Source organism: Maylandia zebra, linkage group LG4, assembly GCF_041146795.1.
Source record: "Maylandia zebra isolate NMK-2024a linkage group LG4, Mzebra_GT3a, whole genome shotgun sequence".
NCBI lineage: Eukaryota > Metazoa > Chordata > Actinopteri > Cichliformes > Cichlidae > Maylandia > Maylandia zebra.
Window position 1 is genome coordinate 14,439,544 of NC_135170.1, and position 22,962 is coordinate 14,462,505.

Genomic DNA, 22,962 nt, shown 5'->3' on the forward strand with positions numbered 1-22,962 from the left:
GCTGCCCTAGATTCATGCTGTATCCTGAGCTGAATGCAGGCCTGTTAGAGAGGACATGCAGGTCCGTGCATATGCATAAAGACGTGTGCACTTGCCCTGATAGAAATTCATATATGCATGCTTCTAGAAAGGCTACGCACACACACACGCCGAGGATCGAGTGTGTTTGGTATTGAAAATGTATTCCATCTCACTGCAGCTCCCGCCCCAGCGCACCCCTGTGATTCTGCTGAGACTGCTTCCCTCTGATATCCTTTTACTGCCACGCCAGCAAAACACGCACTGCCAGAGAAACAGCGCTTAGTGTGTGTGTTTGTAGTGTACTACACTTTATTTTCCCGGTCTTTGTCAGGGTTGTGTGTGTGTGTTGTCTGTGGACTGCAGGTGTTTGTGAATGAAGCACTCCTAGATCAAAAGTGTCTGTGAGAAACGACACAGTGGGGTGGGGGGTGGGGCGTTTTCTCATTTTTAAAAAAAGAGACTTAGTGTCTCCTTCCTTTTTTCTTCTTCTTTCTTTTTCTACTACAGGCGTGAGGCTCTAGAGCAAGCAAATCCACTGGTCAGGGACCTTTTTCACCTGCAGTTTTCACCTCTCTCCAACAGGTGGGGCTGCTGCACTACATGAGTCTTCTTCGACCTGTGAACTGGGTGAAAGGCAAACACGAGAAAGAGAGGGCTACAACTGCTGACAGGAGGAGGCCAGAGGAGAATAATCAACTCAAATACATTAGATCCTCCATTTGCAGGGCTTGGAGTGATTTCAATGCTACAGTGGATGACATGCTCACAGGGTTAATACATCTCTGCATCGCCCGCCCCCCCATCCTTCAAAGGACATTACAGTATCTTGTCTGATTGACTGACAGCAGCTTTAAAGTGATGTTTTGTGTCTGTTTCACACACTCTGCAGTGCAGACCATCCCTCTGTTCTACAGTAACCGAATAAAGACGCATGATCGGTAGCAGCGTTTGCAGCAGCAGCAGGAGCAGCAAGCCTTCGGAGGACTCAGTGACCCTGACACATCACCACTGAGCATTTACTCAGCAGGATATATGAGTCTGTTGCATCACTGTTTCCTTACATTTGTGGAAAGCCTGTGGATGTGCTGTTTGTTTTTTTTTTAATTTCTAGAGAAAAGAAAAAATTTCTCAGAGATCTGACCACACAAGTCAGGAAGAGGAACAAGTACCAAAAATATACAACCCTGCAAGCTGCAAGCTTGCTTGAGCACTGTACAGAGCACAGCTGACAGACACAACCACTGCCTCCTCATTTGCCATCCCCCACGTTGGTTTAAAGCAGGAGGGGCAGATGGAAATTTCTGTGCTGTGACCGCTCTGTGCATGTCTTTGTCATGGTGCTATTTCCAGGAGCAAAAAGAAAGAAGTTTAAAGATTAAGACAAAAAAGCAACACCACAAGCTTTTGGCCATCTCAGTTATGGTAGACTGACTTATTTAGCACCTTCACATCTGATTACAAGCTCAGACTATAAGTCAGACAGGGTTTGGTAGAAGACTGTCGCCTGTTTTCTTTCTTTATAAAAAATCCAAATAACGCGTTTGGTGCCCTATTAGTCACCTGATGTATGCTTAAGCTGACTAATTTGCCTGCTGGCTCATGTCATGGTGTACACCCTGACATTACATTTACCTACAACTAAGGACAATCAAAAGCAAATTTGTCCCTCATTGCATACAGCAGACTGACAACCAAATGTGCTGTATCCCATAGCATATCTGGGTCACATCATCAGGAATGATCGCTGTGGTCACCCAGGCAAATAAACCAGAATGCAAACTGCACAATGTGCACAGACGATGTCAAAACAGTACCTTTCACAAGCTACTGTACTTCAATGCATGCAGCACATTTGTAAAGGAAAAACAAACACACACATAGAAAAAAAAAAAGCTTCAGGTGGCACATGATAACACATTCAGGATTTTGCTCAAGCTTCCAACTTACACAAGCTCAAGCCAAATGTTTGCAGCTAGTATTGTTCCCACCTTTCACGCTGTGAGTGTAAAAATGGAGTTATGCTGATCTCAACTAAGCGTGCTCTAAGTGACGCAAAATATTCCTCATCTTTCTGGGAGCACTGGAACAAATGCCAATGCTTGTTTTGATATTTACTGCTTCCTTTTTTTCTTTGTGTATTGAGATGTGTTGGATGTAAAAGTATCTCCTCGCACCATCTCATGTACTTCTTCCAGCTGGTGTGTTGTATGTGTGTGTTGTTTTTGCTGTGTGCATTTGGCTATTTCCTAAACCTGAACACACCGCCCCCCCAAGAAAGGAAGAAAAACGCAACGAGAGACAAACCAGAAATCACTTTACACATTCTGGAAATTGGTGGACCTACTTTTTCCTCTGTCTTGTGCACACATGTCTTCTGATGTGAAGTAAGTGGCCAGCTGTGCGTTCTCAAGTGGCCCAATCAAATCAAAAACAAAACAAAAACCCTTCAAGGCTCTGTCTGATGATTGGCAGTTACCCCATGAGAGCTCTGGGTCTGTATGGGCCTACAGCTCTGAAGTGGAGGGGGGGTTGGTCTGTGTTTGTGTGTGTGGTGTCAGTCATCTAAGCCTCGGTGGCATTTTTATTGCATGCGTGTGTGCGTTGCCTGTGCGTGTACATTTGCTTCGCTCCAGCAGGAAACATGACACTGCTATTAGGTTTCTTCATTAACATATTTCTGCATGTATCTTGCTGCAGTGCAGTAGCACCAGCTTCAGTAACAATACAGAGCTTGTGTCGAGCATGAGATGCAGTTTGATGAATGATTTAGCCCTCTGGGCATGCAGGCTCACTGCTCTGTGTGTGAGGGAGGGGTGTTAGTATTTGTTTGGACTTATTGTTTTGTTTTATGGAATACAGTAGAAAATATACTTAACTGAGAATACAACCATGGCTCATGGTTTTATTAGCCCATTACTGTGTGTGTTTTATGGTTATGCAGGAGGACATCCTTCTGTATTTATGTAGGGCTATGCGTCTCCTCTCCACAGAGGTGTGAACCCCTAGCTGAATGAATCAATGCCGCCTCCTCACTCTGTCCCCCGTGGGTTAATGTAGCCACAGGCCTTGGAGAAAATCAGATAGTCTGTCCAGCAAATCAAATCATTTACCTGATCCTTCAGCTGATAGGACAGAATTAACCCAAGCCTTAGAAAAGATAGTATTTGGACAGCCACACAGCTAGAGGTTGATGTGAGATAGGGCGCTGAGGGGGGAAGATAAGGGGCGAACAACAAGAAGAAAAACACTAGCAGCCTGGATGAGAGTCAAGGATAACAAATGTTCTCCCTCTATAATATCTGCTGGGTGGAATAAAAAAAAACCCAACAACGACAACAACACAAAAAAACAGCGTTAGTAAGATAAAAAAAATGACTGTGGTATTATATTGACTCAGCAGCGTTTTTAGGTCATAAATCATTGTTTTCAGTACTTTTTCCAAAAGCCTGGAACATACAGTTGGATCATCCTCAAAGAACACAGTTGGTGTATATGCTATAAAAAAACAAAAAAACATAATCTACCAAATGGTCCCATCTGTTCCTATCCATGTGACAAGCCTAACCTAGAAATAAACAGATATGTCTCTGAACCTGGACACATTGTTCTGCACATTAGCTGCTTGTTGTGCTGTAGTTGGAGAGTGCAATGAGGAATGCTGAATTAGCCTTTATTGGGTTATTTGGCTGAACTGGAGGGTTTCATTACATAGAAATTCAGTGTGATGTTTGTATAAAAATAAGTCACCTTATTATTATCATTTTATTACAGTGAATAAACACACATTATGTTATGGATGTGGATTAAACCCGTGTGTAAAAAACTAAAAAAAACCCCAAACAAACAAAAAACAGGCGTAAAATGCTGCAAGTAATAAGCTGTGCTCTTGATTATGCTGTTTGGTAAATTTGCTACGAATCATCCATACCCACCTCAAAGTGGGGATAACTCCCACGGAAGCCACGGTGTTATTGACAAGACAAACCCAACACAGTGAAGGTGAACCCTGCCTCTCGCTCGCAGGTTGAAAAGAGGGCAACAACAGGACACTAATTAGAAAGAATTGTCTGAATTCCCAGTCGGGAGCGATTTGGAGAACAAAGGACCGACTCGGTCCCCTCGGACAGTCCGGGACATGACTCTGATCTCCGCCTGGTAATTCCCTCCCCGAGTCCCGTCAGGGATGGCAGGCGCATCGTAGCAGCGAGGTCAGCGGGGTGAGATCCGCCGCTGAGCAGCCTGGTGTTTTTGCTCAGCTCGCTAGCGGTGTGGTGGTCCGATTGGACAAAAACAAAGAAGCCACCGAGCCGTGACCACCGGGAAAGTCGGGCACCGAGTGTCCCCACGAGCGGGTACATAACGTCCACGTCTGCTGTTCAGATGAGCCCTTGCTGCTCTCCTTCTTCTCCTTTGGCGATTCGGTCTGTTGAAGCGCTCGCTGTGCCCCTACACCGAAGGGTCGCCTTGAAACCGGCGCAGTGAGGAGGGAGGGGCTGGAGGAATGGAGGAAGGAGGGGGGCACGGGCAGTTTGAAACCGCCTCTAATTTTTTTAATCAACATTTTTGCAACTGTGTAAAGCGGGGCGGTGTACTTCAAAGGAAACTTATGGATAATAAAAACCCGCCAGGGTCCGACAGTGCTGTCCGCACGGAAGAACAGGGGGGGTCACATCGGGGATGAGGAAGGGGAGGCGTGTGTGTGTCTGTGCGTGGGGAGGGACTTTACACCAAAGGTCGATTGCCCCCACTCCCCCTTTATGAGTCTTAACACAATGGTACTAAATTAGTACGCCACTTTTTCTCCCCCTTTTAATGCAAATGTGTGTGTCCCTCCTCCTGTTCAGTCTGTAGAGATTATGCACAAGCAGACACCCCAGTCTTGTTTTCACCTACGGCCCGATTTGCATACCGAAAGCGGTGAATTCCAGTCGCAGCCCTTATGATGCCTTTATGCCCTTATGATACAAGTCCTCAGTGGGTCTTCAGGAGGTCTCTGACCAGTGAAATAGTGCTGTAGATCACAGCGCCCAGTCGATTGTAGACCACAGATATGGCCTATCGTGGCCCAATGATGCTGTCTTAAACAATGCTTTTGATGGCTCCCATATCGTCAGTTGCCAGGCCTAAACCATAAACTAGTCTGTGTTTCTGGCTTGTGACACGTTTCCCATTTCCACTCATGTGTTTTCACAAACCATATACCTGATCTACTGTTTCTAAAGCCCTAGCCCAAATGAAACGAATTAATTGCTATCGCGAGTTTTTATGCTCGAATTCTCGGTTTTGCTCCCCTTTGTAGCAAATAGTGGAGAGTGGGATTTTTCTGTGACTTAATTGGGCTTATTCGCTGCTTCCTGGTGAGAAAAAAAGTAAACGTGAGTACCACACTACCTAAAAAAAAACACAAACACAAAACGCCTCCAAACGCCTGGGATACTTGATTTTTTTAGCGTCTATTATAATCAGCGTGGAAACTGGTGGGTTGGTGAGTAAGTGGGGGGCATCGCTTTGACCCCCTTCCTCTCTCTCTCTTTCTCGAGCACACATGGTGGGGGGAAAAAGAGAAAGCCCACTGCTTGTTTTGATCACTCGGTCTTGATGGAAGAGGGGACCTTGAAACTGCTCAACCTTTCCTCGCTCCATAATTGGTTTTATAGTGCTGGCGAGAGGCCACGGTGTGTGTTTTTTTAATACACTCGGGAGCTTTGATTGACATTCCTAACAGCCAATCAGAGAGGAGCAGTGTGCAAAGTCCTGGGTTGGATGGTGGTAAAGGAGGTGGGTGGGGCTTACAAAACAATGCTGTGTTTCATTGCTAGACGCGTCATGGGCTTTCTCTCTCCCCCCGAGTTATTCCCCAGTTTACCTTCGGACGAGCCTGTAATGGACTACTCCAGTTCTCCCAGCAACCTGGACGGATTTTAAGAAGCGCTGGCATTTTTTTAAGCCCCCTTCAAGACATTTTACCCTTTCAAGTAAGCGCTAGGCATGTTTTCCCCCGTCTTCTCTACGTACCATGGCCCTTTCTTAATAAAATAGTCGTATTTTTGTTGTTTTAAAAGCTATTTTGGTCCGCGAGTGCGATTTGAAAAGGGCGCGGAGGTTAGTGCACGCGACGTGTTGTTAATTTTTTTTATCGGGATGTCGTCGGTGTGAAAAAGCAACTTTCGAGACGTTTCTTCCGACAGAGTTTTGCGTGGCTTTTAGTGGAACCGTGAAAAAGTTTGAAACGTGGCTGAAATGCCGAGCCTCCTGCGCTGCCGTGCCGCATGGGTCACACCGAGAGGGGGAAAAGCTTTCGGTCTAGCTTATCTTCTAATTTAACTGTCCTGAACTCATTTTATTAATAAGGAAAAAATACAGGTACTTTCTCTTTGGCTCCCGTGTTTCTCTAAAGTGGTATAAGGGCGTTATTGTAATTTCTAAGCGAGCCCTTCTTTTCAGAGCCCGCCCGCTTGGATATCACGAGTCATTGCTGTGATGTGTTTGTTTGCAGCCTTTGAAGGTGAACTCGGCTTTAGCCTTTTTCTTTTTAAGAAAAAATCATGACTAATAATGTGAGCCGTATTTAATTTGGGGGGCAATCTGTAAATAAATAAAAATAGTATATTGAAGCTACAAGCTACCGTGTTTATACCGTCTTGGATGCCGTTTGTAAAAGTCGCATTTGCTTGTTATTTTCCCCTAAACTTTTGTTCTGTATCTCTTTGGAATTTAAACATAACACCGATATCTGCGAGGTTTTAATAAAGAGCTGCTCTAAATTCATTTCAATCGACCTTATTTATCTCTTCTCTTCTTGTCCAGAATCAAGACGCATACTTTACTGGCTATGCGTCGGTTTATAGTCTGTGCTGTAAAACCCACTATTATGTGTTTAAACGAGTTCAAACTTGCAGCAAAGCGTCGATAAAGTGGATATCATTCTAGGTTTTTACACAGTGTTTGCGGCTTGGGTTCAGATTTCGCTCCTTGGGCAGCACCAACGTCCAGTTGCGAAGTAACCCGGACTAAATCTGCATGTGCAGGCAACAAAACACCGCTCACCCCGCTGATAAATGATGCATGCTTTTGCGAGCTTATTTATTTTTAACCCGTTCGAAATTTATATTTGATGCGCCTTTAGTATTTACTGTGTATTGGTTTACATTGCGACTCGGCCTGAGCCTAGATTGCAAGGTTTACGGATTAGGGGGGGCTGTTAATCAAGTGAAGGAAAAAGGTGGGATAGTTTTCTAAAATCCGACGGGTTCTTGGTTTCCAGATCGGGATCGCGAGATGCTTTCACAGTCGGGGGAAGAGCAGCAGCCGCTGGCCGCTCCTCCTGCTCGTTTCCCCGGGAAGCGGAGCGGCTGCCTGCTCGCTGTGCAGCGTGGGTGTAGTATCGCTCAGATGTCACATCATAATATTGTAGATAAGTTAAAATCGTATTAAAATCTTCATTTAGAGTACGACGGCAGTGCCTCACACGGTCTCATCGGCGATTAGCTGCTATTCGAGGTTTAGTTTTTGAAGTGCTTTTCCAAACTGCGTCATTGCACATATGGGCCGCCTGTTCGCTGGAAAGAAGAGAAATCTTAAAACTACCAGTTCCCAACAGTTTGCTCCGACATCGCAGTCTGTTGTAGATTATATGCCAAGCTCTTATTTTATTGTTTTTGTTTTCATTTATTTTAATTTTTCATGTATTTTATAGGTCAGAAGGATGGCTGAAAAGGAGCCCGAATCGCCTGGAAAATTAAAGACATTATTATAGCCAGAACTGGCTTTTTCGGAATAGAGGGCCTATTCGAACGGACTATTTCCTTTCACAACTTTCCCCGCTGTGGATAATGGATGGCAGAGATTTTGGTCCTCCCCGATCCGTCCACGTACCACCTTCGTTGTTGGCGGGGCTCGCGATGGACTCTCACTCCATCCGGCTCGGAGCAGCTGCTGCAGCCGGGAGGATCCCTCCCTCCTCCGGTCACTTGCTGGGGAGTCAGCCGCAGCCTCTCCACTCCGGAAAATTCTTGCCATCGGCCATTAACCTACATCCACACCACAGTAAGTGAGCCACGCTTCATTGCTCAGCTTGATTCTGTAATATGAGTGTCCCCCCACCCAAAAACAACAAGAAGATTAAATATTAACTTGAAATAAAAACTGCGCACGGTTTGTGGCTATCCGTGGCAGCCCGCGCGGTCACCGCCTGGATGTGCGGTGTGATGTGGGCAAAGACAGGCGGCTGTCATAAGGCTGTGACAAGTTTCAGATGTAACAGATCGTGTTCAGGATCCTCGGCCCCTGTAATGTGCAGCGCATTAGCGGAAAATTACTTGGCAGTTTCCGATACACATTTCTTCGGATTGAAAGGACAAACAGGGCTGCGGTGTAGATGTTCATGCAGTAGCTTGCAGGTCAGGGTGCAGCGGTCTAGGATTGCATGCGGACCATTACACTGTCATTGCTGCTCCAGGGCCGATGCAGTGTGTTTATCTGTGTTTGACACGGCGGGGTAGTAAAGTTTTCACCTTAAAGGTATCACAGACCCGTGCTCGACCCGTTTCTGAGCAATAGCTGGAGTGGTTGTGTATTTGGAGTAAAAGTCACTCAGCTGGAGCATTTGGCAAATGGCTGATGTTTTTTTTTCTTTCTTTTTTTCATGAATTTGTAGCAGTTCTGTTAAACAGCCCTTGTTCTGCTGCAAGTACACTGGAGAATCTGTGTAATGGAGAGAAACTGTGTGTACTGGAAGCAAACTGCTGGGGTATTACACAACCATTCTCCTACAAGTGAACGCCCATGTGTTTGTTTACATCGTGTGTGTCTGTGCATTATAAGCAGAATCATATATGCAGTATATGTCATTCCCTGTTGAGCTGATGATTTTTTTCCATTTACATTCAGTGCCTGCACAGTAATGTCTTGCGTTTTTTATTGGCATAGAGAGCCTTGAAATAACAAGAAAAGGAGATAACATTGCATGTTTGCATATGGTTTTGTGGTCGGTCACAGAGGAAGTTGGAGTCATCTATGTTCAAACCATATGTTCTGTGTGTGTGTGTGTGTGTGTGTGGAAAGGGATGTCTGCTGTTTCTTTCGGGAAAATGGAAAGTCTGACAAATGCTCTCACTGAGTTACTCTGAAGTCATGTAGCTGCAGACAGAGATACAATTACAGGTTTTCTGGTTTCTTTTAACCCCAAAGGTGATAATATTCCCTTTTAGATGTGTTCCCTTGTCCTTATCTGTGAGCGTGAGTTCATTGCAGTACTTAGGGTTCCAGTAAAGTGAGGGCAGGGGCTCCGATGAAGCGTTAATTTGACACCGTGGCAGAACCCACACATTCAACTCTCACACACAAACATGAAAAGGTGTCAGAGATGAAATCAGTGCACAGCAGGGAGTGTTGGCTTGATTGATGGGTGCATTGTGGCAAAGAAATGTACCAGGGCACAGTTTATTGAACCAATTTTGCGACTCCTGACAGTTGTGGGTATTACGACCTTAAATTTCTATCAGCATTATATATATATATATATATATATATATATATATATATATATATATATATATATATATATACAGGACAATATTTTTATTACCAGCTTACAAAACTAAAGGCATAACCCACTCACAACCCCACCTCTCTTCACACTACTGGAGATGTCAATTAATATATCTTGCAGATTAATAGTAATTAAAAGGATGCGTTCCATGTGTGTTTTGGGAAAGAGTTGTATGTGCGTAGGCTGTGATGGGATTCATGTAAACTCTGTTAGTAAACTGCATTGCTTAAAGAAATAAAGACTATACGAGGATTTGGAGGAAAGTGCTGTTTTTTCATATGTTTTGAAACAAAGTCGCCACACCAATTAAGATCGGCCACATCACAAATCTACCAGCCAGCCTGGGAAATTCCCAACACATCTAAGAGTATTTCTAAATCATGTTTCTTTTAGTTCACTGAAAGTAGCCTGTAGTTAGCCCGTGGGAATGAGGTGGGTTATCGTGTGTTGTTAAATTCTCTGGAGGTGGAGCGGTTTGTCCGCTGCTTGGCAGACTGGTGGTTTGATTCCTGACTGTAAAGTCCACGTATCAAAGTGCCCTTGAGCTGAACTTTACATACCTCGTGTATATGCTAAAGCCACACATTTTTCACTGTCATGGGGGTATTGCAAAAATATATGCTTGTTGACAAAAACATTGTCCCCCCCACCCCTATGTCCTAAATACCATGGAATATTTTCCCTTTGGAGTTAATCGACGTGTGGTTTTTACTAGTTTTTACTCTTCCCAAATACCATTCTGGCTCATTCTTTCCCGGTTATGACGGTTAACTAAAACTAAGTGTGAAAAAACATTAAAGTTAAGTGAAATAAAAGCGGGAAGTAGACAAATTAAAGCAATTTTCTTTGGTTTTGGTTTTAGTTTGGTCAGATTTGTCAACACAAGGAGCCTGTGTTTGTGTCAGGCGACTGTGTGTGAAGTTTTTGCTGTGTGTTGTTTTTCTTTGAGCTTCTTAAAGAATGCCACTCATATCGTAACAGAAACTAATAATAGCTAAACTAAAACAAGACATTTCTGCTCTATAGAAACTGAAGTGAAATGAGAAAACTTTCCCAGGAAACTAAGTGAAACGCAGCTCAACTGAGAGGAAAATTGTTTAACAGTAATAACTTTAGTTAGGATGACGTGACGCCCCTGCATCTCCCCTCCCGTGGCTCAGAAACGAGCCGAAAACTGCTTGTGTGCAGACAGGTTTGTAAACTTGACGTTTAGCCAGAGGGGTTGTGGGACGGGGTGTGGTTGTGTTGTTGTGAAGCAGAATTGACCCAGCTGCTGTCCCAGCCCAGATTGGCAGTTGAAAGGCTCCTTTTAAAACAGGATCCATTTTACCCCGACCTTCCAAAACTGTGTGACTCATCTCCCCTGTTGCACACTCTCACAGCCTCTGCCCACCACAGTGCGACACAGGTCATTTAGCTTTATGGCACTCCTCCATATCAAATCCCCACACATTACATTTAACCAACCCCGAATGAGATTGCAGTCCTGTGCTTGTAATAACACTATACAACCCTATTACATAATAATTACCCAGTAATTGTGAATGTTCATAATGTTCCTCTTTAATTGCAATAAACCACATGAATCCAGTTCTCAAGGACCCGCTGTGCAGTCAGAGGAGCCAGGGTCGCCCTGCTACTGTTTCTGTTTACACATGTTTCAAGGAATTCAAAGCTTTTTTTTGCACAGTTGTTTCTGGCTGAGCTCTTGATAGCAGGGTTGACTGTTTATAGCTGCCAGTGCAGCCTTATTTCCCAGGAGTCTGCCTTATTAGTTTTTGTTTAGTTCAGTTTTAATAGGGTTTCCACCTGACTTAATAGAGTAGAGTGTCCTCCCTTATTTTAAGCTGCCAAATGTGGAAGGCAGCTTAACACTTAGTTTGCAATGCATTGTGAAACTGCAAATAGTTTGACATTTGTGCTGCTGGTGCAGCAAAAAGGGCATCTGTAAAGACATAATTTTCCATCAGCCAATCCTTTCTATGCAGCAGCTCCTCTATCAGCCCGCTATTCACCCAGGTTGTATCTAAACAAGATCAGCTTCAGTCACTGTTTATAGATGTAAAATGGCTGTAAAAGGTCCGCAGTCTGCTGGAGGTCTGCCGGTGCCTCCATCACATGATTGAAGCCATCTGTCCTCTCCTTCTACGTCCCTCACTTTTGTGCCTGAGTGCTGCAGAGGCAGGACCTGCTGAAATGTAACTGCACTGAGGAGACAAGCACACCCATACCTTTTATTTCTGCAAACTGTAAAAAGGTTCTAGTGGATGTCATAGGAGAGGTTTAAAGGTAATTTCACTTTGCTTTTAACTAATTACCATCTTACACGTTTGAGATATATTTAGCACACTTGAAAGAATGAACTTGTATCACCAGTAAAACTAAAACTTCCTTTATCTGCTGTAGTTTTGTCGTTATTTCACTAGACGGCAAATCCAGCTTGTTACCTAAGTTATGTGCCCAAGCCTTCCACTTTTGGCCTTGTGGGTAACCTGTGTGTTAGATGGGGCCAACGGGCTTTTGTTGTGGGCACTCTCAGGTGTGTGAGAGAGAAAGAAGTAACGTTGCTGACACGTAGCCACAGCTCATGTTAAGTATGTGCCAAGAAATGGTAGAATACGGCATACTGTATCACTTGATCTTTATTGTTGTTGTTCAGTGTTGTTTTTATTGCAACTTTGTATGCACTCTACATGGAGCTCGGCGCTAGTTTTACTTGCCAGAGTCACTTCTTCGTGACTTTTGTGCTGTTGCTTATGAAATCATCAAGGCTAAACAGAAGTTCACTCATTTGCAGAAGTAGAACTTGCAGAACTTGTAGAAGAAGAAACTGCAAGGGGAAATGACATACAGGGAAGAAAAAGCAAATGAGACAGTTAATGATTACACGGACACATTATTAAGATTAAAGGGGGATAATGCACAGAGACAGACTATTATGCAATGAATAAAAATGTAATTAGTGGTTTTTGCCTTATTTGGTGTACTCATGCCTGCTGTGTTGTGCTTATTTATTTCTGGGACTGATCGGGTTAATATAATGCAACGCAATGTGTCCAGAAAGACCAAACCTTGAGTTTAACAGTTCGTACAGTCTCTCCTCTTTACTCTTCACTCTGCACAGCAAAGGTTAATTACCAGCTACCGGTAAAGACACTGTGCTTAGCAGCAGAGGTTTCCGTCCACTGCAGGGCTGCAGAGGTAGACTCAGAAATCTATTGCCCTGCAGAATTTGAAGCTGCTGTCACACCTCAAACACAAACACTGTTTACAAGATTGGCAGCTCGTTCCTGCTGCTGGCTGTGATCAACCAGCTCTCCTTTTTTTTTTTTCTTGTCATTGTTCATATTCTTTCTATTGTATCACCTGTCATGCCTTTTTTGCATTCATTAAGCTTAAGGTGGATCACCTCTGCACGTGAGCAAAAACCCAGGCTGCACATTCAGTGGTGTGTATCAGGAACTCAGTTATGCAGTTAGTGGTTGAAGTGAAATGTAAACTATTTTTTCTTTCTTTCTTCCTTTTTTAGTGTCACTTTTGGTCCCAAGTTCTTATGTTCCCACAGTAGTACTCAGAGATCACTTGGTGGTCTAACACACTGTGGCATCAGACTTTTTCACTGGATTTTGAGCATTTAACTTCTGTTTTCCTCCTAACAAATAGAACAAAAGTCACAGCAGCTCGTCCCCCATCCTTTCCCACATTTTTAACAAAACCAGATGTAGGTTAATATGCTGTGTTGTGATATTTGCTAGCGAATGTCACAAATGCTTGTTTAATGAGATGAAACTGTATTGCTCATTTCGTGAGACTTGAGGTAAAACAGCATTACTTTTCACTTTTAACTGCCTTCGGTACACATATTTCAGCCTCCCCCATTCGGAGAAAGGCCAATAGCTGTTGACACAAACAGCCTGAGATGAATGGAAAAGGAGAACTAAATGAGTGGAAATCGGCATTTTATTTTCAGAGGATAAGAGCTGAGGTTTTGCTGGTTGTGTGTGTGTATTTGAGTGTCTGTGTAGATGAGAGGACTGAAGTCTGGTGTATAAGAATGGGAGCATGTGATTGTGCTTAGTACAGTTGGGGCTGGGGCTTCCCCCTGAGACTCTGCAGAGAGAAGAGATTTATACTGACCACAACACATTCATACACGGTTAGATAAATGTGCTCGCCCTTCAGTTGTTCTGTCTCTTTCAGTCTCGCACACACTCACAGGGCACATGAGTGGAAGGCTAATAATTCATGCGGCTTGCAGGGGCAGGCCAGGGATGTCTTGGCTGATACCAATTTGTCTTCCGCGCCGCTTGGCTAGTGTGTCTGTTTGCACTTAAATTAATGTGGTGTGTGTGTGTGTGTGTGTGTGTGTGTGTGTGTGTGTGTGTGTGTGTGTGTGTGTGTGTGTGTGTGTATAAATATATATTCAAGACACACACCTAAGTATGTGTGAGAAGATGTGGCTCAGACACATCCCCCTCTCAGATTAATTGAATCCTTCAGGAGAGAAAACGGGCTCCTTAAGAGAAAGCACAAGGCTCTGCTGCCCTGCTACAATAAACCTGTCAGTGGCAGAAAAAATGACACACATATACAGCACTCACACACAGCTGTCAAACATGAGAGTGATAGGTAGGTGTGTGTGTGTGTGTGCGCGCGCGTACAAGCGCGTACAAGCGTGCTGTGGCATGTTGAAATACCTAAAACATTAGCTAAGTCGTTCTCTGTGCCAGATCCCTCCCTTTAACACAAACAACAGCCTCCAGCACACAAAGGTCACACACTGTGCTGTGTCTGTCTGTTTGGCTGCGTGTTGAGTCTCTACGTGTCCCATTACATAAGCCTGATAATATTCTTCCCAAGGCACTTAGGTAAAAGCTCAAAATGTGTAACAACACGAAGGAGATGCACACAGCAATTTTTACACGTGAATAGTCAGTTCTAGCTGATTGTTAGTTATGTGGAATATGTTTTAACCAGTGGAGACGCCCATACCTGCAGCATGTTTCATGGTTTGGCTTACATATGCTATTAAAGCTGAGCTAAACCTTTTTATTATTGTATTATTTAGTGTTACTAGTGGTTGTTCCTATTAAACAATCAGTATATGTACTTTTCTGTGATGTCAGTGAGAGATGTTTATGCTCATCTCAAGCACCTGCCTACCGTTTGAATCCTCTGTAAAGGGCAGCCAGTCATACACACAACTATCTTAATATGAAAGGGGCTAAACTGGCTTAATCTATAGAGGAGTTCTTAATTTAGGGGCTCAGTGTAACATAAATAAGGATCATTTTTGAAATGTGACTCATGCCAAGCCACTCTAGTAGAGTGCAAAGATAAAAATATGGAGCTGGAAATCAGCCCTTGAGTTTGCAGTCATCCTTAGATTGACTTAAAGGTACTTGACTGTGCATTAAATGAGAGAGTGTTTCTAAAAATCGGGTTGTTTCCTGTCACTACATATGTGGTTTTGTGATTACACCACTTTGTAGTTTCTGACTCTTTGGTCTGCAGCTGTGAATACAGCTTTGTGGTGTTGCATGATCTTAAACGCATATGTGTGTTTCTGTGCACACACTACCATCCTTGCCATTTCGTCTGCCTGTCTGTGACACATGTTGGACTCACGTTTGCCGATTTTCGAGGTGTGCGTCAAAGTAACACCTGCCATCGTCACAGGAGATTTGAGTGCAACTGCGTGGGACGGTGTGGATGTTGGTGTACTCGATTAATGTTTGCTCAAAGTTTGGTTTTGGTTTTGTTTTTTGTAAATTTGAGCAACATGGATTAAAACATCAACTTTTTTTTAAAAGAAATTGTTTAATCTGGGAGAGTTAATCATCCTGTGTGTGGTTTCAATTGAGATGGCTCAGTCCCACTGGTCTCCCTCTGGTGTTGTGCATACTGGTGACCTTTCACAACTTTGTAATGTCCCTTAACTACTTCCTACTACTGCTATATATATACACTATGTACAACTATATATCCCAAATCGTCATTTTATTCAGCAGGTTTCTGCTTGTTTTAATAGCTTCATATTGTTCCCAACCTTTTCTTAACCCATGAGTGCTAAAATCTAAATTCTTATTATTCATACTGTATTGAATGTACTTTTTAGTGCTAAATAATGCAAAAGTAATTTGCCTTTAATGTCTGATTAAAAGCCATAAACTGGGGTTAAAACCTCAGTAAATAAAGAAAATGTGAACTACAATTTACAATTCACCAAATACAACTGTGCCTTTTTTTTTTTTTTTTTTTTTTTTTGGCATAATGTGGTTTTAAAGTCATTATAAACTAAAATTTAATTCCAACCTATTAAATAAATAATGGAAGTGGAATTGGTCAGTGAATGATGTGTTTTACAACCAAGAGCTGCAACAAATCCATTTAATCTATTATCTATTGTTCACAGAGTCCAGATGGCAGCTCAGTTTGGGTCTCCATCTGATTTGACATTTCAGAGCTCATGTAATGTAATTTTCCCTTCATTTTTCTTCCGCTTAGAGATTTTCCTTTAAAAAGAAAAAAAATTACGAGTCTCCATTCTTTTGTTGTGCGTACCACCTCCCACCATTTCCTCCCACTTACTTTTTAAGTTGCCATTAATAATATTTTTTTAATCAAATGTCTGTCTCTTTGGGGTTGCTCATCTGGTACTCACATCCAGTACACCAGAGACACATTAGCCCTCACTGCACACTGCCTGTTTCTTTAAAGTTTCATAAAGACAAAAGGCCCCCAAAATAAAACATAGTGAGATTACGGGTGTTTATCACTATAACACTTTAGAGAAATCACGACAGTACTGTGCAGCTCATCTTGTTTCCTAAAATTTGTTGTAGCACAGGAGTTATTTTCAGATGTGAAATTTTAGCCCAGAATAAATGCATAATCTAAGATAAATAATTAACATTCTGTCTTTCTTTTTCTTCTTCTTCTGCTGTGTGGTAAACAAACTACTCCAACCCTTCCCTGCATGTGTATTCAGAGTATCATCAGATGGAAGGAGAGCTTGAGCAGAGGAAGCAGCTGTGCAAGTGATTCTGTTTGTTTAAAAATGAATTTCTTTTTGCAAACTTATTTCATTTTTCTTTATTCAATCAAACGGCAAAGAGAGAAACCAGTCAGATGCCACCTTGTTGCAGTTCGGTTTGCCAAACCGAGAGCTGACGTGTCAGAACTCGAACTTGACATTTTTAATTAAAGTTGAGAAACGGTTTGTATTCAGCTCAGCTGCGCAAACAACACAAACAAAACCTGTTTCCTGTAAACGGCTCCCAGCAGAGGAGAACCAGACATCTCCATTTTGAAATAATTAACACACTTTAAACCGCATGGCTGAATGAATTCAGGGACGCACATGCAAATTCCCGCACATCCCTTGCCTGTGTGTGAGTGTGAATGAGGGTTTCTTACAGTTGGGTTTAATGGTTACCAGTGTGTCAGTTAACTTTGGGATGTATAGCACTGCAGAGTTTTACTGTTTCAGTGTTTTTCTTGCAGGGAATAAAAACCAGAGATCAATAGAGATCTCCCCCAGCTAACCCTGCTCTGAGTGCCACTGATGGATAACAGATAGTGTGTGTGTGTGTGTGTGTGTCTCAGGCTTTTATACCAGAGATTTTCTTTCATTTCGTCTTTTTTCCTTTTGCACATTTTCCAGTATTGTTAAATTTTGTGTGTGTGTTTCAGAGAATTTGGATCAATTTGTGATCAACACTGACTTGTTAGTTTCTCTGATTTTTATTTTATATTTTTTCTTTGGATGTGTGCGCCTTTGTGCCAGATTTGCAGTGAGTCTGACAGAATTGATCTCCTTCCTATCTCTGATATCAAGATATATTTCTTATACTGATCTGAAAATGGAGGCTCAGAAACGCCTTGGGAGTCAGAGAGCGTGTTTCTTGGCAACTCGTTTCTCCCAATATGGCAAACTAACTGTCTTGTGAACTGAGAGCCAAATGCTGTGTGTGGTGTGTGGTGGGGGGGGGTGGAGTTGTGAAGGGAGAGAGGAAGGAAAAGGTTAAAAGAGGGAGAGGGTGAGAGAGAGACGAAGCTAATGAAAGAGTAATTCCAAAACATTTAAGGAAACATTTCCCTCTCAGCTACCATTTGGATGTTGTTTCTGGAACAAGGACTGCAAATGTTTTTCCTCTTTCGACCCCTCCCACTTTTTCCTGCTTTTGACTGTGCAGGAGGGGCAAAGGGACTTTGGGATTGTATTTTTTTTCCCTGCTCACTGGCACAAAGCAAAACTGTAGACTGTGTGTACATGTGTGCGTGTGTACTCAGACACATGGAATAAATGGCCTGTAGGCGGCTACAATGCCGAGATTGATCCATACTCCAGTGAGGCATCTGTGCCTCTTGACGTGTCTGTGTATGTGTATTAGAGAGACCCTGGTGTTTGGCCTGAAGAAATGGAAACTGCTGACATCCTACCAGGACTTCAACAACCTTGACAGGTGGTGGTGGTGGTTGGAAATGTAGTGTGTGTGTGTGTGTGTGTGTGTGTGTGTGTGTGTGTGTGTTCATCGAGGGTGCATCTATGTTTTGCACGTCTTACACATGAGGTAATGATTAAAAAGTGGCTTAAAGGTGAGGATAATTTGTTAAAACAACATGGCTGCCACCTAGTGCGACACACATGGACACTCGCCGATGTGTTTAAAAGTGGCAGTAATTTAAAAAAAAAAAAAAAAAAATAGTGAAAGTGCTAGAAACAATTCGGGCTTTGTGTCAAGAGTTGAACTAATGCCAAATAATTTCATCGAAACAGTGCGGTTATTCCTAAAAAGTAGGAACTGTAAAATGTCCAAGTCAGGAAATGTTGCAAAATATGCTTTATGTTCGTAGATGAGCAACTTTGCCTTTTTTTGATTTACAGTGGTGAATTTAGCAACAGCATTTCAGCTCACCTTTTATGTAAAGTGATTGCAGGAAACATTGCAGCTAACAGTTGTTGTTGTTGTTGTTGTTTGTTTGTTTTTAAATACTGTATCAAACCTTCATTGTGTTACTGCTGATGTAGACCGAGCTTCCTCTTTATATATAAACCGGTCGCAGAGCACTGACTGTGACAATTCATCCAATTTGAGTTTACAAAACAAGACGTGGTCCTTTTTTTATTTTTGTTGTTTTTGTTTTGTTTTATTCTAGCAGATCAGTTTTGAAGTTTGTAGAGGATGAATGGAAGCACCACTGTTTTAGTCAGCTGAAGGACAAAATCGCACTACTATCTTTGAAAACAACATGATCAAGATAAAATGACGCCGCTGGTTTCCATTCCAGGGATTCTCTTTTTTGTCATAAATCAAGGACACACCTTTCCAAGAAAGCAGTGACTTCCCCTCCTTAAAAGCCAAACTCATCCCTTTCTTAAACCGCGGTTTATGATTATTAAGACCTATTTTAAATTGTAAATTATGTTTGATTACATAATTTGTGCTGTTTCCAAAGTCGATGAATAATCATGTTTTAATAAGGTTAGTGTTGACCCCAAAATTGGATTTATGCATTTGGTCATAATTGAGTAAACCCAAATCAAATCAATGTCTTGGGTAAAGAGTGTAAAAGTACTCAGCATTATTTACAGCATTTCAGGCCCCTTCTGTTCATGACTTGCTGAATAAAGGCTGTGTTGTTTGAGGGCTTGGCTCCACTTTACACACATGCAGCAGTCTATTAGTATTTCATAAAAAAGTTGGTGGCATGTTTGCTGTAGTGTTAAACTGCAGTTGCCTTTACCATCAGTTACCATGGGGAGAGCAGGGCTTTAATCGTGAACATCACAACTTCAAGGAAAGAAAGCGCACACCTAAAATATTGTGAATTATAAACACAGTTGAAAGCAGAAGGAAAGTGAGGTTTGTGTTGTTGTTTAATATTGACATCAGTGCATAGATGATACTGCAAAACTGCACAGATGGAAAATTGTGCCATTTTCTGGGTAAAACCTCATTGCTGCTTTTCAGAGTTAACGTGTGTGTATGTGTGGGTGGGTTTGGTGTGCATGTGTGAATTTGTAAATGCAGGTCTACGGCAGTCTTTGTGTGTGTGTGTGTGTGTGTGTGTGTGTGTACAGCTTGTGCAGTGTTTTTGAATCAAAAGCGCATTCACTGCAAACCCACACATAACTGTTTGCACATGTTGGTGATCATACGGCAAAGAGGTGCAGGGACTCTAAGCACACGTGCACACACACGTTTAAATGCGAGCGTTAATAAAAACTGTGTCTAATAAGGCAGAGTGTGGAAGAATCCACCTACACAGTGTTATCACAGTGAGAGAATAAAGGCACAGTGCATTACTTCTGTATGTATTGTGTTTGCATGCACGCCTTTGCGATAGATTGGAAAGCTGCATTTGGTATTGATTTAAAATGGTGTGTGTGTGTGTGGCTGCTGACGGACTGCAGTTTTAATGTACTGATTTAGATGCAGGGGAAACTCGGCAAGCACAGCATGTCTCTTGGATTCCCACAGGACTAATACAGAAACACACACGTTCATTCCCTCCCCCCTCCTGCCCGTATACAGGCAGCACCCTTTCCCCTACACACATGGTTAGTTTTATCAGGGTAATGGCCGTGGAGTGTGTTCAGTAATGGTTCAGGAGGGGGGGGATCTGGGGGTCCTCGGCTAAACATGAAACCTTTTCCAGCTCTTCAGAAGGTTGCGCTTGGAAGAAGCTGTAATGGTTCAAAGTTTGCCGGTGGACAGATTGCACATGTGATGAGGGTGGAGTCTAATAAAAACGATCGATAACCGTATCGTGTTAAGATATGAAGTGATTTACGGGGATTCGCGCTCTCCATGGAACTGGATGCAGTGGTGTGTAGTGGTTGAATATTACTTATATTGAGGTTTTATTAATAACACCTTTATAAATGTATGGGGAAAACTCTAAACATAAACTGTTACATATTATATTATGCAGCAGGCATTTTTCTGATAAACGCTCCTGTGACCTCTTGATTTATGTCAGAGTCTAATGCACAGTGGCCAGTGCAGGAATAATCTGGTCAGCTAAAAAGTCATCTTCAGCTATTTTTATTATGTTATGTCTCATAGTGAAGCGAAGATTTAAAAAAACAAAAAAGGTACACATTATCAGTTTGATTCTTTCCAACATTAGATTTTGCTGCCTTATCTTTGTAAAGTGAAGCGCTTTCAGTTTTGTGATGACACAAAATGTGACTTGTTACCAGGAACGGTACATCGGGTGCAAAGCTACAGCAAATTTAAAAGAAAATACGTCAAGAAAAACTGAATATGTGCGCTTTTTTTTTCTTCTATATTTGTGTTTCTGAAAACACATTTCAGGTTTCCGTAATCGTCAGCATATTTCTAAAAATATTTCACTGTTGTTATGTGTTACTACCCTTTTTTTTTTTTTTTTTTTAATATTTATAGCATTGTGTAATCAAGCTAACTGTTCATTTCCATGAATCGTTGTTGTGATTAACAGGTTGAGCTCAAGCTGTAACAAACATTTAATGTGTTGGGTATTTTTGCAGTGTGTGTGTAATTTATATTACATATACATCTTTGGCCTAATGCTGAAATACATTTGCTTTTAATTATATTTTTTAAATAATGGGAAACATTTTGTCTGTGAGTTGTTTATAAGGTTGAGTACATTTTTACTTGGTCAGATTTGTCTCATAAAAGCTGTCAGCATGTAATCCAGAGCTCTATCTGACAGACAGTTGAGTTTGAGGTAAATCCCTGTCCCACCCTGAACAGAGACGCACTCCTCCTCGTGCCCCACATGGCTGCATTCCTCTTGTGACGATTGTGGCTTTCGGTTGGTGGTTACATTAACTTCCCTCCTTTCTGAGTGAAGTCTGTCTGTGGTCTGTCTTGTTGAAATGGAGTGCATGGCTGCTCAGTAATAATGTGATTACAGCAGACTGCTCGGGCACAGTAGCATCAGCACATATTGATTTAGCTCCCCTCGCCCAAAAACACACACAGGAAGGAATGACATCACGTACAGAATAAAAAAAACATTGACTGTTTGTGTTGTTTGGCCTCGCGGTTACAAGGGTGACTGACAGTCTTCGTTCTTTTTCCTATAGGCGATGCCTTCCCGGCAGGCTCCAGCCCCTTCCTGTCAGGCTATCCAGGCCCCTCCTCTCTGACCTCTGACCCTGCATACAGATCCGCAAATCCCAGCAGTCTGCAGATGGCTCAGCTGTGGGCATCGCATGCTCATGATGGTAAATCACCTACATTTGCATTTCTGTTTCTATCCTCCTTTTCTGTCCCAGTACATAATTCAAAGGCAGAGTGGCATCATATTTTCATGGCATTTTTCACAATCCTGTCCTGACCAATGCCCAGGAGGCCTGTTCCTCATTGCTTACTCCGCTGGGATCCTGTTCCATTTCTGTCTCACGGCTGGTAGCTCTGCTGCTGGCTCTGTCCTGAATGTGCCTTGGTTCCTCTGTCCTCGACCAGTCCTTTACTTTCGCCTGTCATCTGTTTCTGTAATCGGTCTTCCTCTCTCTTGTTCTTTTTTGAGCCTTCTGTCCAGTACGCACTTTGTCTCTGTCGGCGTCTCTCTAGTTCTCCTGCCCTACTTTTCATACACCATCCTGCCCGAACACACTTTTAGACACACAGAGGATTGTCTCCTTGGACTCCTCGTTTCCTTAACTTGCCTGTGACTTTCCTCAAGGCTTGTTCATTAAGTGATTGAATCTCGGTCCCCTCCTCATTCCCTTGTGTCCTTTTGCAACTCCTTATCAAATCTCACTGGAGTAGGTCAGATAGGGTAGAAAACAAACCCCACAGTGCATTTCAGCAAGGTAAGAGAAGGACAAATGGATTTCATTTAAGATGCCTTTTAAAAGTGATTGCGTTGCCTTGTGTGACACACGGCTTGCTCAGTGCTTTTCAAACATTGTAAATCAAATTATGTGGTTAGTTTATTTATTTTAAGACTTTAAGACTCTGCTTGTTTCCTTCTAATGGTCAAGTGTCATTTCCTATCAAAAACAAATGGGGAAAAAAAGCTGTTTTTACAGTAGACCTCTTGTGCTTTTCCTTTTTCCATATGCTATTACAGCAGTGGATGCTCACATTAAACATGGCCACAGTTTAAAATAATGAGGTTGGTGTATGTGCAAGTAATCCTTGTGGGTCAAAAGCTCAGGCTTTAGACTAAACACTGTATGATGTCAGTGAGAGTGGATATGAGAGCACTAATATGGGTAGTCTTAGAGGTGCCCAGTGTGCAAATGTGAGGTAAAATGGAGCTTGCTGGCTGTATGTGAAACTCTTCCTTCAGGGTTGTGATTAGATCTCCTGTGTGGGAATAGTGCCACTAATTGCTCATTGTAAATGTCTAATTATAAATCTAAATTTAAAAGATGTAACCTG

General features: G+C 42.4%; 1 protein-coding gene across 1 annotated transcript in view; it reads left to right on the forward strand.

Annotated features, from left to right (window-relative positions):
* The first annotated feature begins 5,846 nt into the window (after positions 1-5,846).
* The window catches only part of tnrc18 (trinucleotide repeat containing 18), a 44,141-nt gene continuing 27,025 nt past the window's right edge, over positions 5,847-22,962 (forward strand). Inside the window, exons 1-3 of the mRNA XM_024802165.2 lie at positions 5,847-5,996; positions 7,718-8,067; positions 21,657-21,797. Coding sequence (XP_024657933.2) covers positions 7,854-8,067; positions 21,657-21,797 — 355 coding nt within the window. The 5' untranslated portion in view covers positions 5,847-5,996; positions 7,718-7,853. The remainder of the gene's footprint in view (positions 5,997-7,717; positions 8,068-21,656; positions 21,798-22,962) is intronic.